At 42.5% G+C, this 23,061-nt stretch overlaps 1 protein-coding gene across 3 annotated transcripts in view; it reads left to right on the forward strand.

Moving 5' to 3' along the window:
- The window catches only part of MPPED2 (metallophosphoesterase domain containing 2), a 173,519-nt gene extending 150,904 nt beyond the window's left edge, over nucleotides 1-22,615 (forward strand). The window contains exons 5-8 of one of the 3 annotated variants that reach the window (XM_049648870.1): nucleotides 16,186-16,301; nucleotides 19,466-19,579; nucleotides 21,745-21,802; nucleotides 22,432-22,615. In XM_049648870.1, the coding sequence (XP_049504827.1) occupies nucleotides 16,186-16,301; nucleotides 19,466-19,579; nucleotides 21,745-21,802; nucleotides 22,432-22,525 (382 nt within the window). In that variant the 3' untranslated portion in view covers nucleotides 22,526-22,615. Of the gene's footprint in view, nucleotides 1-16,185; nucleotides 16,302-19,465; nucleotides 19,580-21,741; nucleotides 21,803-22,431 lie in introns of all 3 variants that reach the window. The other 2 variants (XM_049648865.1, XM_049648877.1) reach the window with 2 other exon arrangements.
- Nucleotides 22,616-23,061: the final 446 nt, after the last annotated feature.

Below are 23,061 nucleotides of genomic sequence, written 5' to 3' on the forward strand. Positions count from 1 at the left end.
TTTGCTTGGCATGGTGATTAAACGCAGGTCTCTGTACCTTTGGAAACCTCTCTTTATCTCAGTTTCCACATCTATAGAATAAGGTTAATCTTAACCTCTCCCTCAAAAGGATGCTGTGGGCATTAAATGATTTCCTGTTTGTAAAGTGCTCAGAACAGTACCTGCCACATCATATGCTTTATATAAATGTTAGCTACCGTTAATAGGCATGATAGAGAAAAGTGCAGTGGGATTGAAAGGAGCCTCATCTGTTTGGAACATGTACACTTATATCAAGTTAAACAGATTTCTTTTCTGCAGGGCTTCTCAAGGTCTTACTATGGTTATGTTCACCTTACACCGCCAAAGTGGAAGGGAAATGCAGTAAGTAGCATTTCTCGAACTTCTCTAACCCTAGAACCCTTTGTGACTCAGAACAGTCTCAACAGATCACATCTGTTGGATACACTGTGGAAAATACCGCCCTGGAAGGAAACCTCATTTCACCTGTGTCCGACTCTTAGTCTGCGGCCCCTGGTCCTGGAGCCTCTGGCCAGCCAGGGCAAGGAGAGCCATGTGCCAAGCATCCAGAGTTGAAAAACAGGCCTTCTTGGCTCCTGGGGACTTCCCTGGGAACCTGGCATTGTTTCCACACCATGACACTTGACAGGTGCATCCATGCAACCTACAAACAGTTTGGATCACAGTTCACAGTTTGGGCACCAATGGGTACAGTTTCAGAGTAATGCTGATAATTTGGGAGCAGATCACCTAGAACTTCTACCTAAAAATGGTTATTGTACTCCACAAAGGAAGCAATTTCCAAAGAGGAATTGTGTGAGGACTTTATAGAACGGAAGCAGAGCATTCGGTTGTATTCATTCTGGGGCATATGTTTAAAAAATAAAAAAAACAAAACACCATGGTGTCAAAAAAAAAAAAAAAAAGACAAACACTATGGTGTCATTACTTAACATAGGCACACCTTGGATAAACACAGGAAATTTAATTTCTGGGGAATTTCATTTCAAGAAATCATGCCTGACTCATATAAAGCTACCTTTCAAAATAGAAATATAACATTTAGTTAAGCTCAGGCTTTTTTGTTGTGTTGAGTTTTGTTTTGAGAGCTATAAAGAAGTAAACCATAACCCTCTTTATTTTTAGCAGACACCTCTAAAAAAAACTTAAATGGTGTTCTATTTATAAAACAAAGAGTCTGTTTTCACACAAACTTGCTTAGACTCTTTATTAGAAAAAGAGCAGGACTGAGTATCAGAAAAATGATATGTTTCTTTTTCAAGATTTCTTGAATTCATTAGCAACTCTTTAAGAAACAATGAAACAATTGACCTGGTTTTGTTTTTGTCTAAGGGAGGTCACCTAGAGATTGATAAATTACGCTTACTATTCTGACTGAAGAGTTTGGACGAATGAGTAGCTTGCTGGGGAGGGGGGGGGCGGGGGGGTGGAGAGTGAAATTTTAAGTGAGAAAGGACAGTCTGGCTTTCTTATGTTGCTGAGTGAAAGACAGCAGACCTAAATAATTCTCTGGTTAACTTATTTCGCTGTCACATTATATAGAACATTTATAATTTCATCATCCTTCAAGGCATTTAAAAGAAGAAGAAGAAGAAAACTTGGTTGAGTAAATTCAATGGCTGTAAACGATTCTAGAAACTGAAAGTAAGTGAACCAGTTCAACTCGGATGAAGTGTTGGGAGTAGATGGCTTCCATCCTCTACTTTATCTTCCTGATCAATTATTTCATGCTATTCCTGTAATCTTTACAATAATAATAAAAGTCAACAATTATGTAATGCTTATTATGAGCAAAAACACCCAGCTAAGAAGTTCACACATATTATTGCGTTTAATTTTTTCAGCAATGTATCGATAAGGCAGACACTTTAATTATCTCCATTTTATAGATAAGCAAACTGAGACTGAGGGCGATGGAGCGGGAGGTGTTAGCACCTATTACGACACAGGTCGGACCACAGAGCCATTCTGGCAAGGGCTGCCCAGTTCTTCTTTGAGCCAGCAACGCACCCCGGCTCAGTGCCAGAGGCACTGTGGAGTCGAATGCTGATTTCCATTCTGTGTTTTCATGGTAAAAACCCCAGAAAGCTTGGGACTCCAAGAAAAACCCCATACCACCCTTCACCAGAAGAATAGCTTTCTTGTTTTCTTCACATTTCCCCCAGTCCTTGCTCACCCTAGGAAAGCTTAGGTGTGGCCTCCTTCAGATGGCCATTTTACCTGGTACTTCCATTTGCAGACACCATTGTCTGTTTACCTGGCTGTCCCCCATCCCCTATTATCTCTAATTCCAGTCTTCCCTGAACACAGAACCTGGGGTGTAGTAATAGTTCAGCAAATGTATGATGAGTTGGATGAAAGAACATGCCTGCATGCAGATTATACATAGATTCAGACATTGAGTGCTTTTTCAAGCAATATTATGTCGTTTTGTTTGTCACGAATGAAGCTTCAATATTTTTTCTTCTGTTTTCATATTCATTATCTTTTTTTTCTTTTGTCAGTCCTTTTTAAAACATTTTTAAAATTTTATTTAAATCCAAGTTAGTTCATATATAGTGTAATAATGATGTCATGAGTAGAATTTAGTGATTCGTCACTTACACGTAACACCCAGTGCTCATCACAAGTGCCCTCCTTAATGCCTATCACCCATTTAGCCCATACCCCCACCCAACATCCTGCCAGCAACCCTCAGTTTGTTCTCTGTATTTAGGGTCTCCATGGTTTGCCTGCCTTTCTCTTTTTATCTTATTTTTCCTTCCCCTTCCCCTATGCTTATCTAAGCAGTATCATGTTTTAAGAATTTTCTGTGTTGCTACTTACTCTTGGTAATTAGCATTTGCATAATATACATTTTACTAGATATTCCAATAGCGGTAATTGTCTTACCATTCCTATTTTTTATGCAGAGTTGAGGATATACTTGTTTCCAACATTTTGCGCTTATGAATAACACTGCAATGAATAACTTTGTGCATGGCATTTTTACTTACTTTTGGATTCTTTCATTAAGGTACAATCCCTAAATAGGGATTTCTGAATCATCGTATGAATATTTCTGTGCCTTGTGACTGTGTCATGCAATATAAATTTAACATGAACGAATATGTAATTTTAAATGTGCCTCGTTAAAAAGTGAAAAAAGATAAAATTCACTTAACAATATATTTAATGCAACCCAATATATCCAAAATATTTAAACATGTAATCAGTATAAAAATGATGATATTGTCACCTAGGGTTTTGTTTCATTGAACTTTCCAAAATACAGCATGTTTCACACTTACAGTACATTTCAAGTGGGACTAGCGACATTTTGAGGGCTCAGTAGCCACACAATGACTATTGTATGTGGCAGCACAGGCCTATGAAACATATCATCCAGTGTTTTTAAATGACCTTTGTTGTTTTTTTTTTAAATAAGCTCAGACATTAATCTGTCTTGCCCCATTCTAACCATCAGTCACACATTATTTGGATCACTTCCTTGGGCGCTTATTCTAAACTCTCCTGCTTTTTTCGTTATTATGAATATTTTCTTGACATCTATTATGTTTCAGGCATCATGCTAGATCTTGGGCATGGCTCACAATCCATTGGGGAAGATAGACAAACCCATAACATGACCTTGCCTCAAATGCTTGTTGGAATGAGGTGGGACATCAGTTCAAATACACACATGCATATGCACAACCCAGTAATAATGCAGAGGACGATATATCCTACAAATGACAATTACAGCGTTGAGGGGATCTGGGAAAGCTTCTTGGAGGAATATAGGAGTTGAGCCCTTAGGGCTCGGTAGAATTTTAATGGGCAGAGACAGGGGAGAACAGTTTTGCCGGTGACTATCTCGTTATCCCAGCCAGGTGGCAGGTTGGGATGGTCTCGCGTTGCATTTAGATCTCCCTGGAGCTCCTTGCCAAGGCCTTGCAGCAGAAGGTGCTCAATAATGTTTGCTGAGCCCAATTAATAATATATGGTTGGCTGGCATGGTGAGGGAGACACCAGGGTCTTTCTGCTTGCTTTAACCTCTGAATTGAAGGGGCAGCTTCAGCGTCTCACTCAGCCCTCTGATTGTGTGTCCTGCCAGTTTGCACTCACCGTTTTCTCACTGTACTAAATCAGTCTGGACCGAAGCTAGTTGTTTAGAGCCAAGATGGTAGATCAGTGGGGGCCAACACTTTAACTTACACCTGACCTCCTTGTCACTTATTCCGGCTCCTCTGAGCTTTTCAAACAGCACAAACAGGCAACACAGACAGCCAGTGACATGGGAATTAGAAGGCACTTTCCCTTTAGGTGCAGCTAGGTTTTATGGGCTTTTGTTTGACAGCCTTGCAAGGTTCATAAGGATTGTTATCCCTGTGTCACTGTTAAGGAAACAAGAGATCAGAGAGGTTACTTGAACAAGGTTATATGGCAAGCCAGTTGGAAGACCTAGAGCTGGAACTCATGTCCTCTGTCTCTTAACTCATTGCCTTGGCATTAACCAAAGCTGGGTCCCCTGTACCTAAATGTTAACACTCAGTGCTTTCAAATGAATCATTCGGTTCTTTGGTATTTACATTCTAAATCTGAGCAATGGAGAGAAGGTACACTTTGTGTTGATAAGAAGAAGATTAGGGAACAAAGAGCAAGGGATTGATGATACTAATATTTGTAGTGGTATTAACATGCTGATGACGATAGGAGCTAATATTTAATGCTCAATATAGGACAAACATTCTGCCAAATGCATTACGTATATTATCACATCTAATCCTCACAATAAATCTATGTGGTTGGTGTTACTGTTGCCACTTTATACACGAGAAGACTGAGATCAGATGGAAGAAATTTGCCCAAGGTTACATTGCTAAGCAGAAAGCAGTCAGAATTTGAACCCAGACCTGTCTAATGTTTAATCCTTTGCACAACACAGTTATGTTCATGCCACCTCAGCTGCAGGTGACCATGGGCAAGTCCTTAAAATTCTGTATACTGTTTTCTCTAAACCACATACCTTGCTCACCACTTGGAGTTATTGTGAACGAAGAAATGTGAGATGATTTGTAGTAAGTATGTGCAGATAACATGATATTGTCTACATTTAAAACTGAAATTCCTCATTAAAATGAAAAGCATACCCACCACCAGCAGAGTGATGCTTGACATATAGCAGGTGCTCAGCAAACATGTATTGAACTACTTGAACGAAGGAAAGACTTCTGTTGCCAAAGATGCCTTTCTTTTGCGGGGGAGGGAAGCCCCCTAAGGCAAGCCCTGTCAGCTTCCTGAGCAAAAGTGTCCCAAATGCTCCACTCCCTGGGGGAACCACCTTGCAGTCAGAGTAGAGTCTAAGTAGACCATGGATCTGTCTGCTCATATTCAGCTTGCATTTGGCTGTATGAAGACTTTACACCAAATTATGATTTCTTTCCAAATGATATTAATCCTCATAGAAAAAGGAGAAAATAGTAGACAAATCAAAGGAAAAAAATCATCACTAATCCTCCTCCCACCCCCAAAATAACCATTCAGTATGTTGGTCTGTGTCTTTTTTCTAAGTATGTTTTGCATACTTGAATACATACTGATATGTGAATTAATACTTTGCTTTTCCATTGACCATCATGGTGTATGCATTTTTTCATGAAGTTACAAACTTCATGGACAGTCGCTCTTAACTCAGTTGACAAATACTAGAACATCTGCTTTGTGCCAGGTGCTAGGGATGCAGAGTGAACCAGACTGAAGTCACCTAGCTTCCGGTCTTCCTGGTTACATCATATTCATGGAGAAGTTATTTTATTGTCCACTTATTACTTATTCTTTTACCATCTATTTTCCAGGAGGCAGGCTTTCTTGCCAGTGTGGTCCTCCCTAGCTATATCCCCGTGGTGCCCCCAAAATATGAAATAGTATAAAAAGAAACCAGCATTATTGTCAAGATAAATGTGTGACAACCTCCACCCACACAGACACATTCTCAAATAAACTAAACGTAATAAAGTCTCTTGTTGGGGGCAGACATTTCATCAGGCCATCCCATCTGTTAACATCAGTTCTTAAGAGTTTGCTATGTAACAAAAAATCTAGCTAATCCTGGACCCACTTTTCCTCTTACTCTTTTGGGAAATCTAAGTTAAGAAACTCCTCCACCTGCTAGGTTTTTGTGACATGTCTGCAGGGTAGAAGAGGGGGAGAGGAAGGTACAGATGCTCTCTGCCAAGTTGCCGGAGTACTTGGCAATCTTCCTGGCCCCTCCCATCCTGTTCGTCCTGTGCTGTAGAACCAGCCAGACATGTGACACACGTTGCTCTCACAGGCTGCCTTTAGTAGGATGTGGTTTTGTGTTTTGTGGTCCTGGCTTCAGCTGCCCAGCCTTATGAAGGAGTGTGCAGGATGAAATGGAAGGAAATCTCCCCCCTAAAGTCTTCCTGCCAAGTATGCTCCTGGTCACCTCGTGGCCTGGGGGCGGGTCTTCACTTGAAGTCACTGGGTTAATTCTCAGATCATTCTGATGTTCCCCAACTTCCTCTGAAATTAGGTTACTTAGAAATGAAGGCCAAGGGAGCCTTGGTGGGTTAGTCGATTAAGCCTCTGACTTTGGCTCAGGTCATGATCTCATGGTTCGCAAGTTCGAGCCCCACATTGAACCATTGGGCTCTGTGCTGACAGCTCAGAGTCTGGAGGCTGCTTCAGATTCTGTGTCTCCCTGTCTCTCTGCCCCTCTCCCACTCTCTCTCTCAAAAATAAATAAACATTAGAAAAAAGAATAGATTTAATAAAAAAGAAATGAGGGCCAGAGATTAAAGACTTCTGTCCAAGGCAGCTTTACCTGTGAAAATGGTGAGCTATGGCTTTATCCTGGGAACTGTATTCAATTTTGTATTCCCAGCACCTACCTTGCCAGACCCTAGCTCACAGCAGGCATCCAGGTTATGTTTGTTGAATGAATAAATGCCCCAGAAGTACCATACTGAGCCCGTCCTCACTGGGCTTTCAACTCAGTAACTGCACACTTCACAAAGAAAGAGACTCCATGTCTCCCTATGGCCAAGCTTAGTGCCTGGCACATCCTAGACTTTCAGAAACCTTAGATGAAAAAAATGGATGCAGTAAAGCCATACGAGGGGGTAGTATTGAGCCATAAAGAGGAGTGGAATTCTGACAAATGCAATGACATGGATGAACCCTGAACACAACTGTGCTAAAGAGAATAAGCCAGACCCAAAAGGACAAATGTGGTACGATTCCGCTTACATGAGACACCTGCAGTTGTCATATTCATAGAGACAAAAATTGGACCAGTGCTGGCCAGCGTCTGGAAGGAGGGTGGGGAGAGGGAGCTGTCCTTTCATGGGCACAGAGCTTCTACTTAGGATGATGAAAAAGTTCTGGAGACGGAAGGTGGTGATGATTGCACAACACTGTGAATGTATATAATGCCACTGCATTATACACTTTAAAAAATGGTTAAAATGGGGGTGCTTGGGTGGCTCAGTCAGTTAAGCGTCTGACTTTGGCTCAGGTCATGATCTCGTGGTTTGTGGGTTGGAGCCCCGCATCAGGCTCTGTGCTGAGAGCTCAGAGCCTGGAGCCTGCTTCAGATTCTGTGTCTCTCCTTCTCTCTGCCCTTCTGCTCGCTCTCTGTCTCTCTCTCTCTCTCTCTCTCTCAAAAATAAATAAACATTAAAATTTATTTTTATTTTTTTAAATGGTTAAATGGTCAGTTTTATGTTATATATAGTTTACTACAATTTTAAAAATGGCAAAAAAAGAAAAACGGAGGAATGCTGCTTTTCTTTTTCTACTCCTCTCCATCCACTGACCCCTTTTTCTTTTAAACCTAGACAGTGGTGCTGGTATCCCTCTTTGAGAAATTCCCCTGCCGGGGGTTAAAGATCAAGGCAGGGCCCATTCTCTGGTCCGGGCACCAGATTTCCTCAGCTGCAAAACAAAATGCTATTTCTGGATGCACCTGGGCATGTCCCAAATCTGCTTGACCTGCCCACCAAGACAGAAGTTCTGCGTGGCCTTCCTGCTGCCCTGTCAGGCTCTTTGCACAATTGATGAGCATAGTCTCCTGCACAGCCCAATGGGAAGGCAACAGACACTGTAATGTTATTTTTAATAATTCAAGGCACACCACATTCGAAAACAGGTCATAGTGGGTTTTGTTTTCTTGGTTCCTGAAGGAAACTCCGCTTACACTATTTCCTTTCCAGCAGGGGAGAGGAAAATGGGTAACAGAGGCTTCATTCGGACACTTGTTCCTTATTAGTTACAGAAAAGGGACACAGTTGGCATGTTTGCAAAGACCGCAGTGTGCCCTACCTGGTTTACGAAGCCCCTGCCCACAGCTCATGGGCCTCAGGTGACCGCCTTAGGTATGATTTGTTCCTGTCCCGTCCAGAGCACATAGACCACATTTATTCACTCAGGCCTTCCCCTTTATCAAAACAGTATCTGTTCTCATCCCCAGGACCTCATAACGAAAGAGCGCGTTACAGAGTCACAGGGAAGAGACGGCACTAGACAGCTGGCGTGAGAGAGGAGCCACCACTGCCCTTTGCAGGCAGCTGAGCCTGTGGTTTGGGCCAGCCAGGCTTCCCAGGCAGCTGCACAGGGCTGTAAATCTTGCCCTGAAGTTAAGCTGTCCCTCTCTCCTAGCCATGTCAACTGGTGCATGTGTCTCTTTGCTGCACAAGGTGTGATGTTCCTCCGTGAGCTAATGCAAAGCATCTTTTTAATTGCACGGAAGAGTAACTTCCAGGCTGCCAAGTGGAGGGACTTGGGGGAGAAGGCTGGCTTCTTAACAAACTCCAGAGCTAAGAAGAGAAAAGGAGGCAAGAAAGGGAGTGGGGCAGGCGTCTGCCTTTCATCTGGATATTCGGGATGACACATGTGGTGCCAGGGAAACTGCTATTTCTAACTGACGGGAAGCTTTGCAGTCAAGGGAGGGCTGAGCTGTCAGGTGAGCTAGAGATCAAGAATTATCATGACAGCTTCATGGCATGTGAAAGGGGCTGTGAAGTGCGGTGTGATTTTAACCAGCAGTGGTTAAATTAGCTTCTGTTAGACCTGGTGCGATGTGCAGTGGGAGAGGGGCCGACGGAGGTTGGGAGTGCCAGGCATGAGGAAGGTTGCAATTCTAAAGTGCCGCCATTTAGGAAAGAAAGTGTATGTGGAAACTGGCCCCTGGTTTCTGAATTTTGCTTACTGGAGATGCCAGGCTGTGGTGATGGTGTTAATTAGTAGCTTGTCAATGCCGCCAGTGAACCTGTCCAAGGGCCCTGTTATTAATATTCCAAGGACCCAAGGACCCTTCCTTGAACTTCCCCCAATTTAAGATCCTGTCAAAATCTAACCACCTGTACTAGCCAGCTAAGCAGCCTTGACTAACGTTTTGCCCTGTGCTCTCACATTCCACAGGATTGTCTATGCAAGACTGAGCAAGCGAGCGAGTGAGCGAGTGCCTGTTTGAAAACTTCCACTCAAAAGTGAGCTGAGGAAGTGCCTTTTAATAAGTAATCAGCCCGAGGAAATCAGACTCTATCTAGCCATCTAGTAATGTTTGCCTATTCACTGGGGACTCTTCAAAAGTCTGGAGCAGGAGGGTCTGTTTACTTGATGGGCCGCAGCCTGGGAGGTTGTAGGAAGAAAATGTAACATGAGCGACTGTTTGTGTTTGTGTGCGTGCATGTGTGTGTGTGTACATGTGTATATACACATACACATATATTGCTCATATATCTTATATATAAATTAAAAGCTGCACATTAACACTTTGTGCCAGTACTCTCCCAAACGTTTTGCATAAATGATCTCACTTTACCCACATAGGCAGATACTCCATTTCGATTTGGAAAATGAGGAGACTGAGAAGCCAGTAAGTAGCAGACCTGGGGCTTTATTGGTCTGTGATTCCATAATCCATGTTTGTCCCTCCTCCCTCCAAAACAAGAATGGCTAACTTTTTACAGAATCCCCAGGTTCTCACAGTCCTAAGCAGTGGCATGGCCGCTACCCCAGCTGTGAACCCTTGCACTTTCCCCTTCACACTTTCCAGGCAGAATCCCAGGGGATCCCACCAGGCTTCCAAGCCTTCATCTTTGCAGGAGGCACCTAGGAGATGGTTAATCACAATCCCAATCTTGAGTCTTCGTGATGCAGCCTTCCCAGGACCGTCTGCACCCGGGGGAATTTGTAGACATTGACCAGCAGGTACCAGCGCCATGAACCTGAATAGCCCATCTGAGCAGACCAAGTGCCAACTTTTCTTTAACAAATCCTGCTTTCCTGGGGCGCTCCTGGCCCCCACTGACGTGGGTAGGGGAGTAAACAGCCATTCACCTGTCCCAACCTCAGATTTATGGTCCAGCAAGCTCCCTTCTGCCCACACCACAGCACCGTGTACTGCAAACACAGATGACCTTTGTAGCGATTTCATCTCAACCTGCTTCCATATAGAAAACCTGTTTTGTGTTGACATTGTTTGGAACAAATTCTGCCTATGTTAACTCCCTTAGCTCCTGCTCCTGAACTTTCAGCCTGGAGAGGCCAAGTGCCCCTAATTGCAAGAGCAAGGGGGAGGGAGCCCTGAGAGCACCCACAGCTTCCATCCATGTCTTTGGTCCAGTGGCTTTAGGCAGCTCTAGCTGCCTGAGTTTTCTAATCCCTCTCTATAAGGAGATGGGTTACAGGTCCTGATTGGCCCACTGGCAATAGGGCGCTTTGTGGGACATTTTCTTACAAGTTGGTTCCCATGTGGTATTTGTTAGTCACAGCTAATTATTAAGTCCTTGGCTGAGGCAATAGACATTGTTCCCCTGGATTCCTCCCTCCTCCTTTCCCCCCCGCACCCCCCATTGCTACAGAACAAAACCCATTGTGGGGCTCGGGAGGTCGACTGTGCACATATTTTCCAGTGAACCCCTGATGGGCTCACTGCTGGGGTTTCATGTTTCAGGTTGAAACTCAACTGGATAAAGCATTATTCATTGATGCTGACACATTTGGTCTCTGCTCTGTGCAGTTACTTCTTCCACACTGGACTCGGTCCCTTACAGGCAATTTAGGTAATTCATTGAGAGCAATTCACGGCATTTATTTAGAACATTGATAGTCTGCACAGACTTATAGAATGTTAGGATTTCTTGATCATAGAAGGACCATCAAGTGCTGGGTTTTGCCGGCTTTGCTCAGAAGCGCAGGCCAGAAAGGAGGAGCAGACTAAATGAGTGAGTAGGTTCGCAGCCCCTTCTTACCAGCCCTTCAGCAAGAGCACCCCTTCATGTCCCTGCTTTGGGTGTGGGGCTTCTGCATATGATTTCTGCAACCTACAAGCAATCCTGAAACCCAGTCATCAAGTCCATGCACTCATTCATTTTTCAGATGAGGAAAGGAGCCCACTGAGGGGCCTTCTCTTACCGAAGGTTCATGTGAGTTTGTAAATTCATGCCAGAATGAGTATTAGCACACAGGTCTCTTCTGTATGCCCATTTATTACACCATGCTGGAATAATTCTGGAACCCATCACTGGGCTGCTTTTTACCATTGCCTGGCCACTGTCTTGTGGAAAAGGCCTTATCTGGAGGATCTAAAGGAGCAGAAAACTTCCCAGAAAAGCCATAATAACATCTTGGAAGTCACACTGCATTTTTACTAAGAGCCACTTCAATCACACAATGCCCTGGCACTGGCTGAAGTTGTACAGTGCTCAGCCTAAGAGACTGAACGGAGCAACCCTGTTTTTACTTCACAAGTGTGTGAGCCAAAACCAAAACTGGGCTAGAAGGTTTTAGTTCAGCACTGTGCAGGCAAAAGCAGAGGCTTTGGAGCCAGAAGATCCGGGTTTGAATTTGCACTCCACTACTTACCAATCCTGGGAATATTGACAAGTTACTTGATATCACTGATCTTCAGCCTTTTTGTCTAAAAATAGAGTTGGCAGTACTCAAGGACTGTTAATAATAATTCAAGGATTGTTATGAGGAATTAAACTTAATAGTCTGTGTAAAACCTCTATATAAAGCATATCAGAGACTTGATAAATGTTCCTTTTCTTATAATTTAAGTTCTGTCTCACACTCTCATACACATACATACAGGTTTGAGTCAAAATAAATGCCAGATATTTTTAAAGTTTGCCCTTAACTTGGAAACTTCTGGATTTTGTCACAAGCTTAACATTAAAGTTTACATTAACATGAAATTTGGAGTGTCTGTACACAATGGGCTTGTCTTACTCTTTCGCAAAGCACTTAAAAAACGGAGCACTTCCTGGGGCAATAGGACTATAGGTTTCCCAAGAAGACTCTGTGAGAGAAACTCAGAAAGACTGGAAAATAAAGTCTTGTTTCTTTGACTCTGGAAGCCCCTGGGATGACCTGGGGGTCCAGAGGCTGACTGCCTTCAGACAGACTCTGGCAGCGAAATCAGAACCCCTCACTGTACCAACTACTTGGGTATGCTTGGGACTCTTTCAAGCCTTCTTTATTTGCCATTCAGACAGGAACCATAGGCCCAGAAGCTTGTTTTCAAAACCTAGGAAAACAGATGTTTTTGCTTATTTTTCTCTCTCTCATGCCAAAATGCTCACTGAGTTTTCACTGGGTTCTGAACTTGTCTTTTTTTTTCTTTTACTTTTAAGACAAATCTTGGAAAGAGGTCATTGTGAAATGAAGGGAAAGAATGGGCATTTCAGCTCTATTTCAGATTCTAATGAAAAATGCTTAAGAACCTGAAGACAGGAAGTCCTAGAAGACAAATGTAAGCAAGATTGACTAATTGAGCCCTAAAAGGTTCTACCTGCTGCTTCCCTCAGGCCTGTGGTACCTGGTGCCTCCCCAGCAGCCTGGGATAAGAAAGCCAACACTTCCTAATCTTCCGAAGAAACCAAAAGCATAGCATCTAGCTGAGCTACAAGGCAGTGTGGCTGCTGAGGGCTGTGTTGATTTTTTTTTAAGTTTTTTTAAATTTATTTTGAAAGAGAGAGAGACAGAGCAGGGGAAGAGCAGAGAGAGAGGAAGAGAGAGAGAATCCCAAGCAGGCTCTGCACGGTCAGCTCAGAGCCTGATGTAAGACTCGAACCCACAAACCATGAGATCATGACCCGAGCCAAAATTAAGATGCGGATGCTTAACTGACTGGGCCACCCAGGCACCCCAAGGCTGTGTTGATTGAACACGTGCTGTGCTCTAGGTGAGGCCCAGGGCCAGTCACAGGTCCTGAAGTTTACAGCTCAGACATTTTAGGTACTGTATTAGTTTGCTATTGGCTGCTGTAACAAATTACCACAAGTTTAGTGACTTATAACACCTGTTTACCATGTTGCAATCTGTTGGTCAGAAGTCTGACATGGATTTCACTAGGCTAAAATCCAGATGTCAACCGGAAAGTGTCTTTCCTGGAGGCTCTATGGGAGAATTCCTTTTCTTTCTTTACCTTTTCCAGCTTCTAGAGGTTGCCCACATCTCCTGGCTTGTGTTGTTCCTCCTTCATGTCCAAAGCCACCAACAGCACTTTGGGTTTTTCTTAGGTTACATCACTCCATTCTCCTCTTCTGCCTCCCTCCTCTGCTTTTGGCGATGCAGGTGATTACATCGCGGCCCCCCCCCAGATAATCCAGGGTAATCTTCTTATTTTAAGGTCAGCTGATTAGCTCCTGAACTCCATCAGTATCCTTGATTCCCCTTTACCATGCAAGGTAATATATTCACAGGTTCCAGGGGTCAGGACATGGACATCTCTGGGGTCGGTTCAAGGGTGGGGGTGGACAGTGTTACCTGCAGTAAGTACATAGGTCTTTTTTACACTAAACACAATAATTGTTTGAATTAGGACTCTTTCGATTGCAGAAACAGAACCTAACTCAAGTTAATAAAAAGGAAAATATTTTATTAGCTTATATAGTTGAAAGGAAAAATGTGATTGGCTTCAGGCACAACTGGATCCGTATGTCCAAAAGGTCATCAGGGTACTCTTGTTTCTTTGCTTGGCGTGTGTGTGTGTGTGTGTGTGTGTGTGTGTGTGTGATGATGATGATTTGATTCTCAAGCCCGGGCTGTCTGCATGGTAGCTAAGACAAAGCTTCCAGGCAATTCCAGGCCTACACAGTTCTCAAGACCCAGGATCCCAGAGAGGAACCCATGACCTCTTTTTAGGTAGTACCAGAAAAAGCCTGAGGATGACTCCCAGCTTGGGTCACATGTGCATCCCTAGACTAGTCACTGGTCAGGGAGATCCTAGAACAGGGTTGGGTCAGCCTTTGCAGAGCACATGAACTAAGAGGTGGAGGGAGAGGTTCTCCAAAAAATTTCAGGCACTGTTACGAAAAGAAAGGTGAAAGAGCTAGGCAGGCAAAAACCACTGATGTCCACTCCACCATCTCATTGCTGGATTTTAGAACCAAGTACTTGATTCCATGGTCAGAGCTCATTTGACTTCAGGCAACAAGACACTAAACTTGAAAGAATACAGAAGAGGCTCACCCAGGGCAAGTAGGAAGTTAGTTCAAGTCTACGGAAGAAGAGGAATTGTGCAGTCGTTAAGAGTATGGGTTTTGGAACCAGATTGTTTGGATTCATATCCAATTTATTGGTTGTGTTTACCTGTCCTCTCTGTGCCTCAGTTTCCTCATCTGTAAAATGGAGTTAGTTATAGTACCTACCTCCTGAACTTATTGTGAAATTTAAATGTGTTAATACAAATAAAGTGTTTAGAATAATAGTACCTTGACAGAGAGTAAGCCCTCAACAATTAATAGCTTTAAAAGTTATTATTGTTACTATAAGTAAGCCCCTTAGGATGGCTTAGGAACTTGGAAGATAGTTGTAGGACCCAAGTCAGATACTTTCTTGGTTTCTCTTTTTCTAACTGGGGACACACAGTCTCTTACCTCTGGAACTTTCTTTCAAGCATCTCAGTGAGAACTCAGGTTTCTCACTTGTAAGGCAGATTTTCACATGGTTTTCGGTTGCCCTCTCCACTCTGTCCTTGCCTGTATGTGCCCACCACCAAATGAATGCTGGGTCAGTGTTTCTGAGTTCCAAGTCTTGAGAGAATCTGATAGTCTGGCCCATGATTGGCTTTAAATAAGATTGAACTTCTTTTGATTTGCTGTCACTGACCAAGTTACCTTGGACACAGGGTCGCCTCTTTCAATAGGCACGAAAGGGGCAGCTTAAGTTGAAGAGGAAAGTTGAGCTTAGCCAGAAAATTGACCAACTTGTTTTTTACATGTATGTGCTAGCAAGTAGGAGTTTTCCTACAGAATGGGAAAGAGTCAGTTTCAACAAATAAAGGTTATATCTAGATGTTTGGGAATAGGACAGCACTGGGAACTGCTTTGTTCTGGTGTGATTTAGCCAGTAGTGTGTGCAGAGAAAAATTGGTTATTCTATTATTATAAATGGTAGAGGCATGTTCAGCTCCAATTAGACGTGCTCTCATTGAGGACAAAACCCCCATTCATTCACTTTTGCCTGCCTGAAGCATCAACCTCAGAAACTCATTCCTGGGAGGGTGGACTGCTTACCTTCCCTGTCAGGAGAGTGGATTCCAGAATGACCCTCAAACCTTCCTTTTGAGAACAGGAGGAAAAGGCCACGCTTGCTCTTTGTTCCCTGGATCCCCTGTCACCTGTCAGAGCCCCGAACGTTTTCAGCTTTCTCAGTCCAGGATTTCAAAACATCTCCATGTACGGAGGTACATGCTCTGCCTTCAGAGCCCTTGTCCTTTTCTCCAAGGACTTCTGTAAGAATCCTTCCAGCAAAGCAGTTTTGCAGTGATGGGGAGGAAGGGGTACTGATGGAATTTCTTACAGGAAGGGTAGAAATGCTTTGGATCCAAGCTAGGCATCTTAGGAAGCATGGAGATTTGGGGGAGAAGACAAAACATTGTTAAGATTTTGATAGAGGTCAGCTGGGTAGAGTCTCCACTGTAAAGACTCTTGTGCCCCTTTCTGGTTGAACAATTCGCAGGCTCCACACTTGCTTTCAAATGCGTTGGTTTTGAAGCAGTCAACAAAAAAGCATCCTGCTGCCAGGGCCAATCATCAAAAAGAGACAAGAGAGCGATGCAAACCGTGGGGGAATGTGCGAGAGAGAAATATTGTAGAGCAGAAACGTGGCTCCACTGGCCTGATACCGTGTGCATTATCTCCCCCAAAGGACCCCGTGGTTTAATGGATGGGGCTTTAACCTGCCCAGAGGTCAGTCTCTGCTGGACAAGTGGAACCTCATCCCTGAGGGCATCGACATACTCATGACACACGGACCTCCTCTAGGTAAGTGAAGCAAATGTTGTCCTTTTGTCATAATAGATGTCTTTTTCCCCAAGCATAATAAACAATGCTTCAGGGATATAATCATTTCCTTCAAAAAATAAAAAGTGAACACAAAAAGAAAAGCCAATGTCTTTAAAGAAACCGGTATGATAATTAAACTCAGCAGTTCTGCTAGGCTTACAGGTGTTTTTGAAATTAAATTTTTTTTTTTAATTTAGTTGAGTCAGGGAAAATCAAATCAGTATGGAGCACCACAGTCTTTGGAGCTCGATCATTTATTTTAAGAACTGTATTCACTTTGGAGTAAGGGAAGTGGAGACTGGAGGGAAGAAGGCACAGACCTCTCAATTGCAGGGCTTTTGAATGGCAACGAAATAATGGAAACTTTTGTTTAAAGTAGCTCATTATCTTTTCCCATGTAATAGTGGGACCTGGGAAATCTTTAAAGTTAAACATTTGAGCTGATTATATAAGCAAAGAATCCTTTAAAAAAAAAAAACTAAGGTGTTAAGTAAGGACTTACATTGAAAGTTACTTAAAGATACTCATCCTACAGAATCCTTGAACCTACAGAATCCTCAAACCTACATCCAGGTTTAGATTGCCAGCATGCTTCAAAGCTACCTTTAGTTACGCAGGTTATGGGCCAGAATATGATTTTTTGACTTTATAATTCTCTTTTAATTATTCATGAACTTGTTATCTCCTTGGCTCAGCCACAGAACATTATCAAACAGGACTATCACCTGGATCCCCATTCAACAAAGGTGTAACTCTGGAAATTCAGATGCTTCACTTATAGTAGGAGAGCTTTTCTTTCTTCCTTTCTTTCTTTCTTTCTTTCTTTCTTTCTTTCTTTTAGATTGCAGTAAAAAACATATAAGATGAAATCTACACTCTTAATAAATGTTCAAATGCATAATGCTAGCAACGGTTGGTTTAGAGAAAGGAAGAAAACCCTTGTTACAAAATAAATTATTTTCAGTCTTTCCCTATGGTTTGAGGTTGTGGTCCATATGACTTCCCTCCTCTGTCAACCTGAAAAATAAAAAATCTAACACACATCCCCTACTGTGAATTTAATCTTTGTAGATATTGTTTCCTCCAGCCCACTTAGGGCTGCTTTCCATCCCTTCCAAGGAAAGTGAGTGTTCTGTGTTTCACATAGAAATAGCAGAAGGGAGGGCCAAGGCGTGGTCATGGTGGCACATTTTAATGATGTGGAGAAGCAAGAGAAGAGAAGCAGGTTGTGTTGTAGACAGGGGAATTGTCCAGATTTGCACAGGATCTAGCCATTCCTGACTTTTTCAGTATTTCAGAATCACCATCCCCATGCCTTTTTCCCCCTATTCCATCCCATCCCACCCCATGTTTTAAAAGATCACACTTCCAACAACATTTATCATCATAATGAATTAAGCTCCCTATTTTGCAGCCATTAGAGACTAAATCCTGAATTGCTAGCTAAATATTCTGATCAGCCCTGAGTTACCCAGTGAGACCCTGCAGAGAGAGCATCTCAGCCAACTCGGTCCTTTCCCTGAGCAGGCTATTCCATGCAGACATGATTCTCCTCAGGCTGTTTATTGTAAACAGGACTTGGATATCCTCAGCACAGACAGCTTTACGTGACTGAAGTATTATTTGGAATATAACTTTGAGCAGACCACTTGATTCGCAGACTCATCAGGCCATTAATGTCGGTACAGAAGCAAGTGGTGGTAGTCCTAAGTCTGCATTCTAGCCTCCAAAGAATTGAGACATCCCAGAAACTTTGAATACTACTTTACTTGTAGTAAATATGGAGTAATCCAGAGAGTGGTTGTGCATGTAGCAAAGTAAGTTCTACCTCAAGGAGTTCCACAATAAAAGGTCAGGTGAGGTTTTCATAAGGTAAAGTTGAACCTTAATCAAAGTATGTTATTGGGATTCTTGTGAAAATGCTGGTTTGGGGTGGGGATGGAGAGGGGCCTTTAATTCTTTCCTGTTGAGTAGCAATCTCACCGTGAGACTTTACTATCATGGTATAAGCAGGATGCCTTCTCAGGTTGATTGTATATGAAATGAGATAATTTCTTCCTTCAAGGTAAACCCATCCATGATAGAATATGCCAATCACTGTGGATTAAGGATTTTTTTCCCCTAACAAACAGAATTTTGAATCAAACCTCCGGTTGAATTTTTATAGGGCCCCGTTTTCATCCGATGTTCTTACCAGACTCTCTAGCCACTCCCCACACCCCAGTTAACATGTCTTTACAGAAATGCTCTGTCTTCATTGCTGCAGTTCCGTCAAACAAAGTGGAATAAGCTTATCAGTCTGTTTCTGCCTGATCATTTCTGAATAGTAGAAATCACCAACAGAGCTGTGGTATGGATTCCCACTGATGACGATTTAGCCATTAGTCCAACCTGCCTTCTTTACACCCATCCTGCTCAGGCAAATGGGGTCTATTTCTGGCCATAATCATCCAGATACCTGACTTTTGTTATAATTGATGTCAGTTTTTATGGATTCTCTACATTAAACATGGAAGTAAGTGGCTTTTACTTTAAAGGTAGTCAGTTAGCCCCAGCTGACTGGATGCCACCATGTGGTCACATTGCTGCCTATTCCCAGAGAGGAGACTGGAGGAGGAACTTGCCATTTCCAGGCTTTGGTCATCAAGAACTACCAAGGGTTAAAGTTGATGTACCTGAGGAGAGCAAGGTATCTTGTGGCCAGTTTACAGACAGTCCCTACTAGCCTGTCTTTTTTGAGCCATCTTAGAGGTAAACTGCTATAAGAAAGACGTAATAAAAAAAAAGAGAGAAAAGTAACTGAATTGAGAAAGAAAGAGATATTGCAGGACTGCCGGGAATAAATGTCATTAGGCCCATGAAGATTTGAAACCAGGGCTGCATAAATCAAATCCCTTACAGAAAGAAAAAAAAATGTTAATTAACAGGAAGAAAAAAATGGAAACCAAAAAAAAATTTCAAGAACCTAAAGAAGACAAAGTGACAAGTGAAAAGTTCCTTAAAAGCCATTGTGAGCTTTAATGGAGAGGCTAGGATTACAGATAATGTAATAAACCTTCTGTGAGTTATGGCTTCCTGAAAGTCTAAATGAAACCTTACCTGAAGAAGGAAAATTAAGAGTATTGATTGCATTTTGCCCTTAGGTTTTCGAGACTGGGTTCCAAAGGAGCTTCAAAGAGTCGGCTGTGTGGAGCTTTTAAACACAGTCCAGAGGCGAGTCCGGCCCAAGCTCCATGTATTTGGTGGAATCCATGAAGGTAAGACCAGCAGAAAGGCATTCACAAGGTCTTGTATCATTATTCATGATCTCATTCCAGAATGGGGACCTTGGGTACAGTTGGAATGACTGGAATAGTGTTGTCAAACTCTTTTTACCAGTGGCAGAACTTTTTGTAATATCAATTGTTAGGGGAAATACCTGCATGTAAAGCTGATAAATATTTTATATGGAGATTCTCTCTTTTAAGCAGAGTGGAGAGAAAGAAGTAGGTCTGGTTCACCTTAGGGAAAACCCAGCAACCCCAACCCCACCCCCACACCCCAAGGCAACTTCTGGAATCTCAGGGCTCTGATGAGGAATGTTTGCTAACCACCACTGTAGAACAGCCCTGAGGTAAAAAAAGGACAAATTCTTTCTTTAAGACATTTAGAAGAAATGGCCTGGATATTAGACTAAACAACTTCCAATGCCTCTTTCTACCTGTAAATATTGTGTTTCATATGGAATACACACAGGACCCAGGAAGACAAGACTTTCTTTGAAAAATAACTTTGGACACACAGTGAAAGTTATAGAACAGAAATGGCAGGAACCTGCAGATTTGCAGGTAGTCATTTCCTTATGAACCTCCGAAAACCATTTCAGACTTCTCAGAAATCATCAGCGCTGTTAGGTCAGGCTGAGGCTAAAGGGAATAATTAAATCTCCCCCAACTGGAAACTGGTCCAGTTGCCTCTTTCTGCCTTTCAAGGTAGGGTGGAGTCAAGTTCACAGAATCCAAAAGCCTCCCAGGAAACTTTAGGGCTCTAGGTTTCGTCTGTCCTTCCTTTTTAAAACTAGGGTCTTTAGACAGACACAAAGCTGTCTTTCAGCAGGCGTTAGATTTTTCTTGGCCGCACCAGTATCTCCCGGTTTCACGGGTTTGTGTGCAGTGGTGCGTTTACATAGGCAGCCTCCATATTTTCTCCAGCTCCTGCTTACAGCTTGTACTCTGGAGTTCTTTATGAATCTGCAGGTGAGTTGTTGAGGCCTACGTGTCTGATGAAGCAAGAAAACCAAGTTTGCTTTTCAAAGCCCACAAATCCATTGGCTTCCAGGTTAGGCATTAGAGGCATACGTATTGAAAATCATCCTCCTAATGCCAGAGAAAATTCAGCTTGCCCCAAGTGCAGGCACCAGCTGAGTGCATGGAATGCGGGGTGCAGCTCCGCAGGAGTAGACATCATCCTACCCTGACTTGGAGCCGTAGTCCCTGAAAAGGAGGGCATTTCTTTAAGGCATGATACCGGATTGGTGGGGGAGAATGGGTGGGAGCTCATGTCTAAACAGCAGTTCTGGGGGACAGTTATCAGGCTTGAACACCTACAGCATACCTCTGAGTTTGCATTTCATCCGGTTTTTTTAAATCATTAATTAACTTTAAACTAGCCAGACTATTGGGGAATTCCACTGAAGCCCCAAAATAATAAACTTGCTTAAAAGGGAGGAGATCATATTCAAATAAACTTGTCTCACTTTTATTCACTTAAGACAGCTGAAGAGGGCAGAGAGAGGGCAAATACCAACCTCTTGATGGAGAGAGATAACAAGACTTTATGACCCCAGAACTAAACAGTGCACATTTTAAATGCCTCTTTTCTTTTCTTAAGAGATTTTTCCATTGACCCTCATTAAGCTCTCCACAGGCTTACTTGGAGAAATTTTAGCAAATGGAAAGGAAACAAAAAAAGAAAGAAAGAAAGAAAGAAAAACCTGTTGTTTCTGTAAGTCCTGATAATTTTTCACGGACATATTTTTCTATGCCATAAGAGCCTGATACCAACACAGAATTACAAACTTAATTGCAGAGGTTCTCAGGTAGATATAGGGTATCCAGGGATATGTGCTAACTTGCAAACATGCTAAAAATTTCAACGAATTAAAAATTATCAAACTGGAAGGGAGCCCTGGGTGGCTCAGTCAGTTAAGTGTCTGACTCTCGATTTCAGGTCAGGTCATTGTCTCATGGCTCATGAGTTCAAGCCCCACATTGGGCTCTGCGCTGACAGTGTGAGCCTGCTTAGGATTCTCTCTTTCCCCTCTCTGTCTCTGCCCCTCTTCTGCTCTCTAAATAAGCAAATAAATAATAAACATTTAAGAAAATTATGAAAGAGGCATACATACCAAAGACCCAGAAAAACTTTCTTAACTTTCTTCCAGTAGGTTGCAAGAGATTTATATTCTGCATGTGGGAAGTGTTTTGGCTTGATCCAGTGCCCAGGTGAGCTTAGGAAACAGGGTCTTATGGTGATGTCTCTGCAAATCACTTGGGTGTTCGGTTATTTGACTTTTTTGAGTGAAATGGAATCAAAGCCACACAATTCGAGTAAGTTAAGATCAGTTATCTCCTAGATAAGGAAGCTGAGCATCCACCCTCCTGGATCCCAGTGCAGTGCTCTCCCCCACGCCCCCCCCCCACCTGTCCCAAAGCCCATTTGGGATTTGGATGCCTGTGCCCTGAGGAGTCGCTTATGTTACTCATTCTGTTCCCTAGAACTCAATAATTAATGCAGGGCTTTGAAATGAAAATCATATTTTAAAAAGAGGGGAAGAAATGTTTTTTCTTTATTCTCACTAGTAAAGAAATCACAGTCTTTCCCTGACAAATCTAGTGCTTAAATAAGAAAAAAAGAATCACTTTTCTTTGAAGTAGAGGATTCTCCCTTTAAAGAAAACAGAATGTAATTGGAAGGCAGCTTCTGAAAGCTGTTATCATCTGGGGAGGCTTCATTGAATCTCATCTCACTGCCCACTGGCAAAGATTTTTTCAGTTTTCCTTGCCTGACAGCTCACCACTGAGTCACTGTCATTTGTATATATTACAGTAAGCATGACACTCTGTCTCCACAGGTTACGGCATTATGACCGACGGTTATACAACGTACATCAATGCCTCAACGTGTACAGTCAGCTTTCAACCGACCAACCCTCCAATTATATTTGACCTTCCAAACCCACAGGGTTCCTGAAGCTCTAAAAAGCCCAATTGGAATGTGAGGGAAGGTCTATAAACTGTCATTTTTCTAATTATAAACTTACATTCTCTTACTTGTTTATTTCCAAATCCTGTGAGTTCTTTTTGTAAATTACTGGAACACAAATGACTCTAGAGGTTGTGCTTCTTTATTTTTTTTTAAATGGGGCGTCCATTCGAAATGAAAGGAGCATTGTGAATTTGTAAAATGACTTCCGTTTTCTCAAAGGCCACGCCATTGTAAATTGTTAGTATTCGCCAAAGGACAGCCAAGCTTTCTTTTTAAAAGGTGATGAAAGTCTTATTTTAATATGCTTTAAGCTGGAAGAAAAAGAAAAAAAAAAAAGAAAAGAAAAAAGAAACAGGTAGGTAGTGTTTTAAAAACCACCCAGATTTGCACAACTGTTTAAGAGTATTGTTTGAAGTATTTTATTTTTTGGTGTTTTGTTATTGCTGTTGTTTTCTTGGTAATGCTTCTTTTTTGCAGACGTGGCCTGGATTTGTAA

Source organism: Panthera uncia, chromosome D1, assembly GCF_023721935.1.
Source record: "Panthera uncia isolate 11264 chromosome D1, Puncia_PCG_1.0, whole genome shotgun sequence".
NCBI lineage: Eukaryota > Metazoa > Chordata > Mammalia > Carnivora > Felidae > Panthera > Panthera uncia.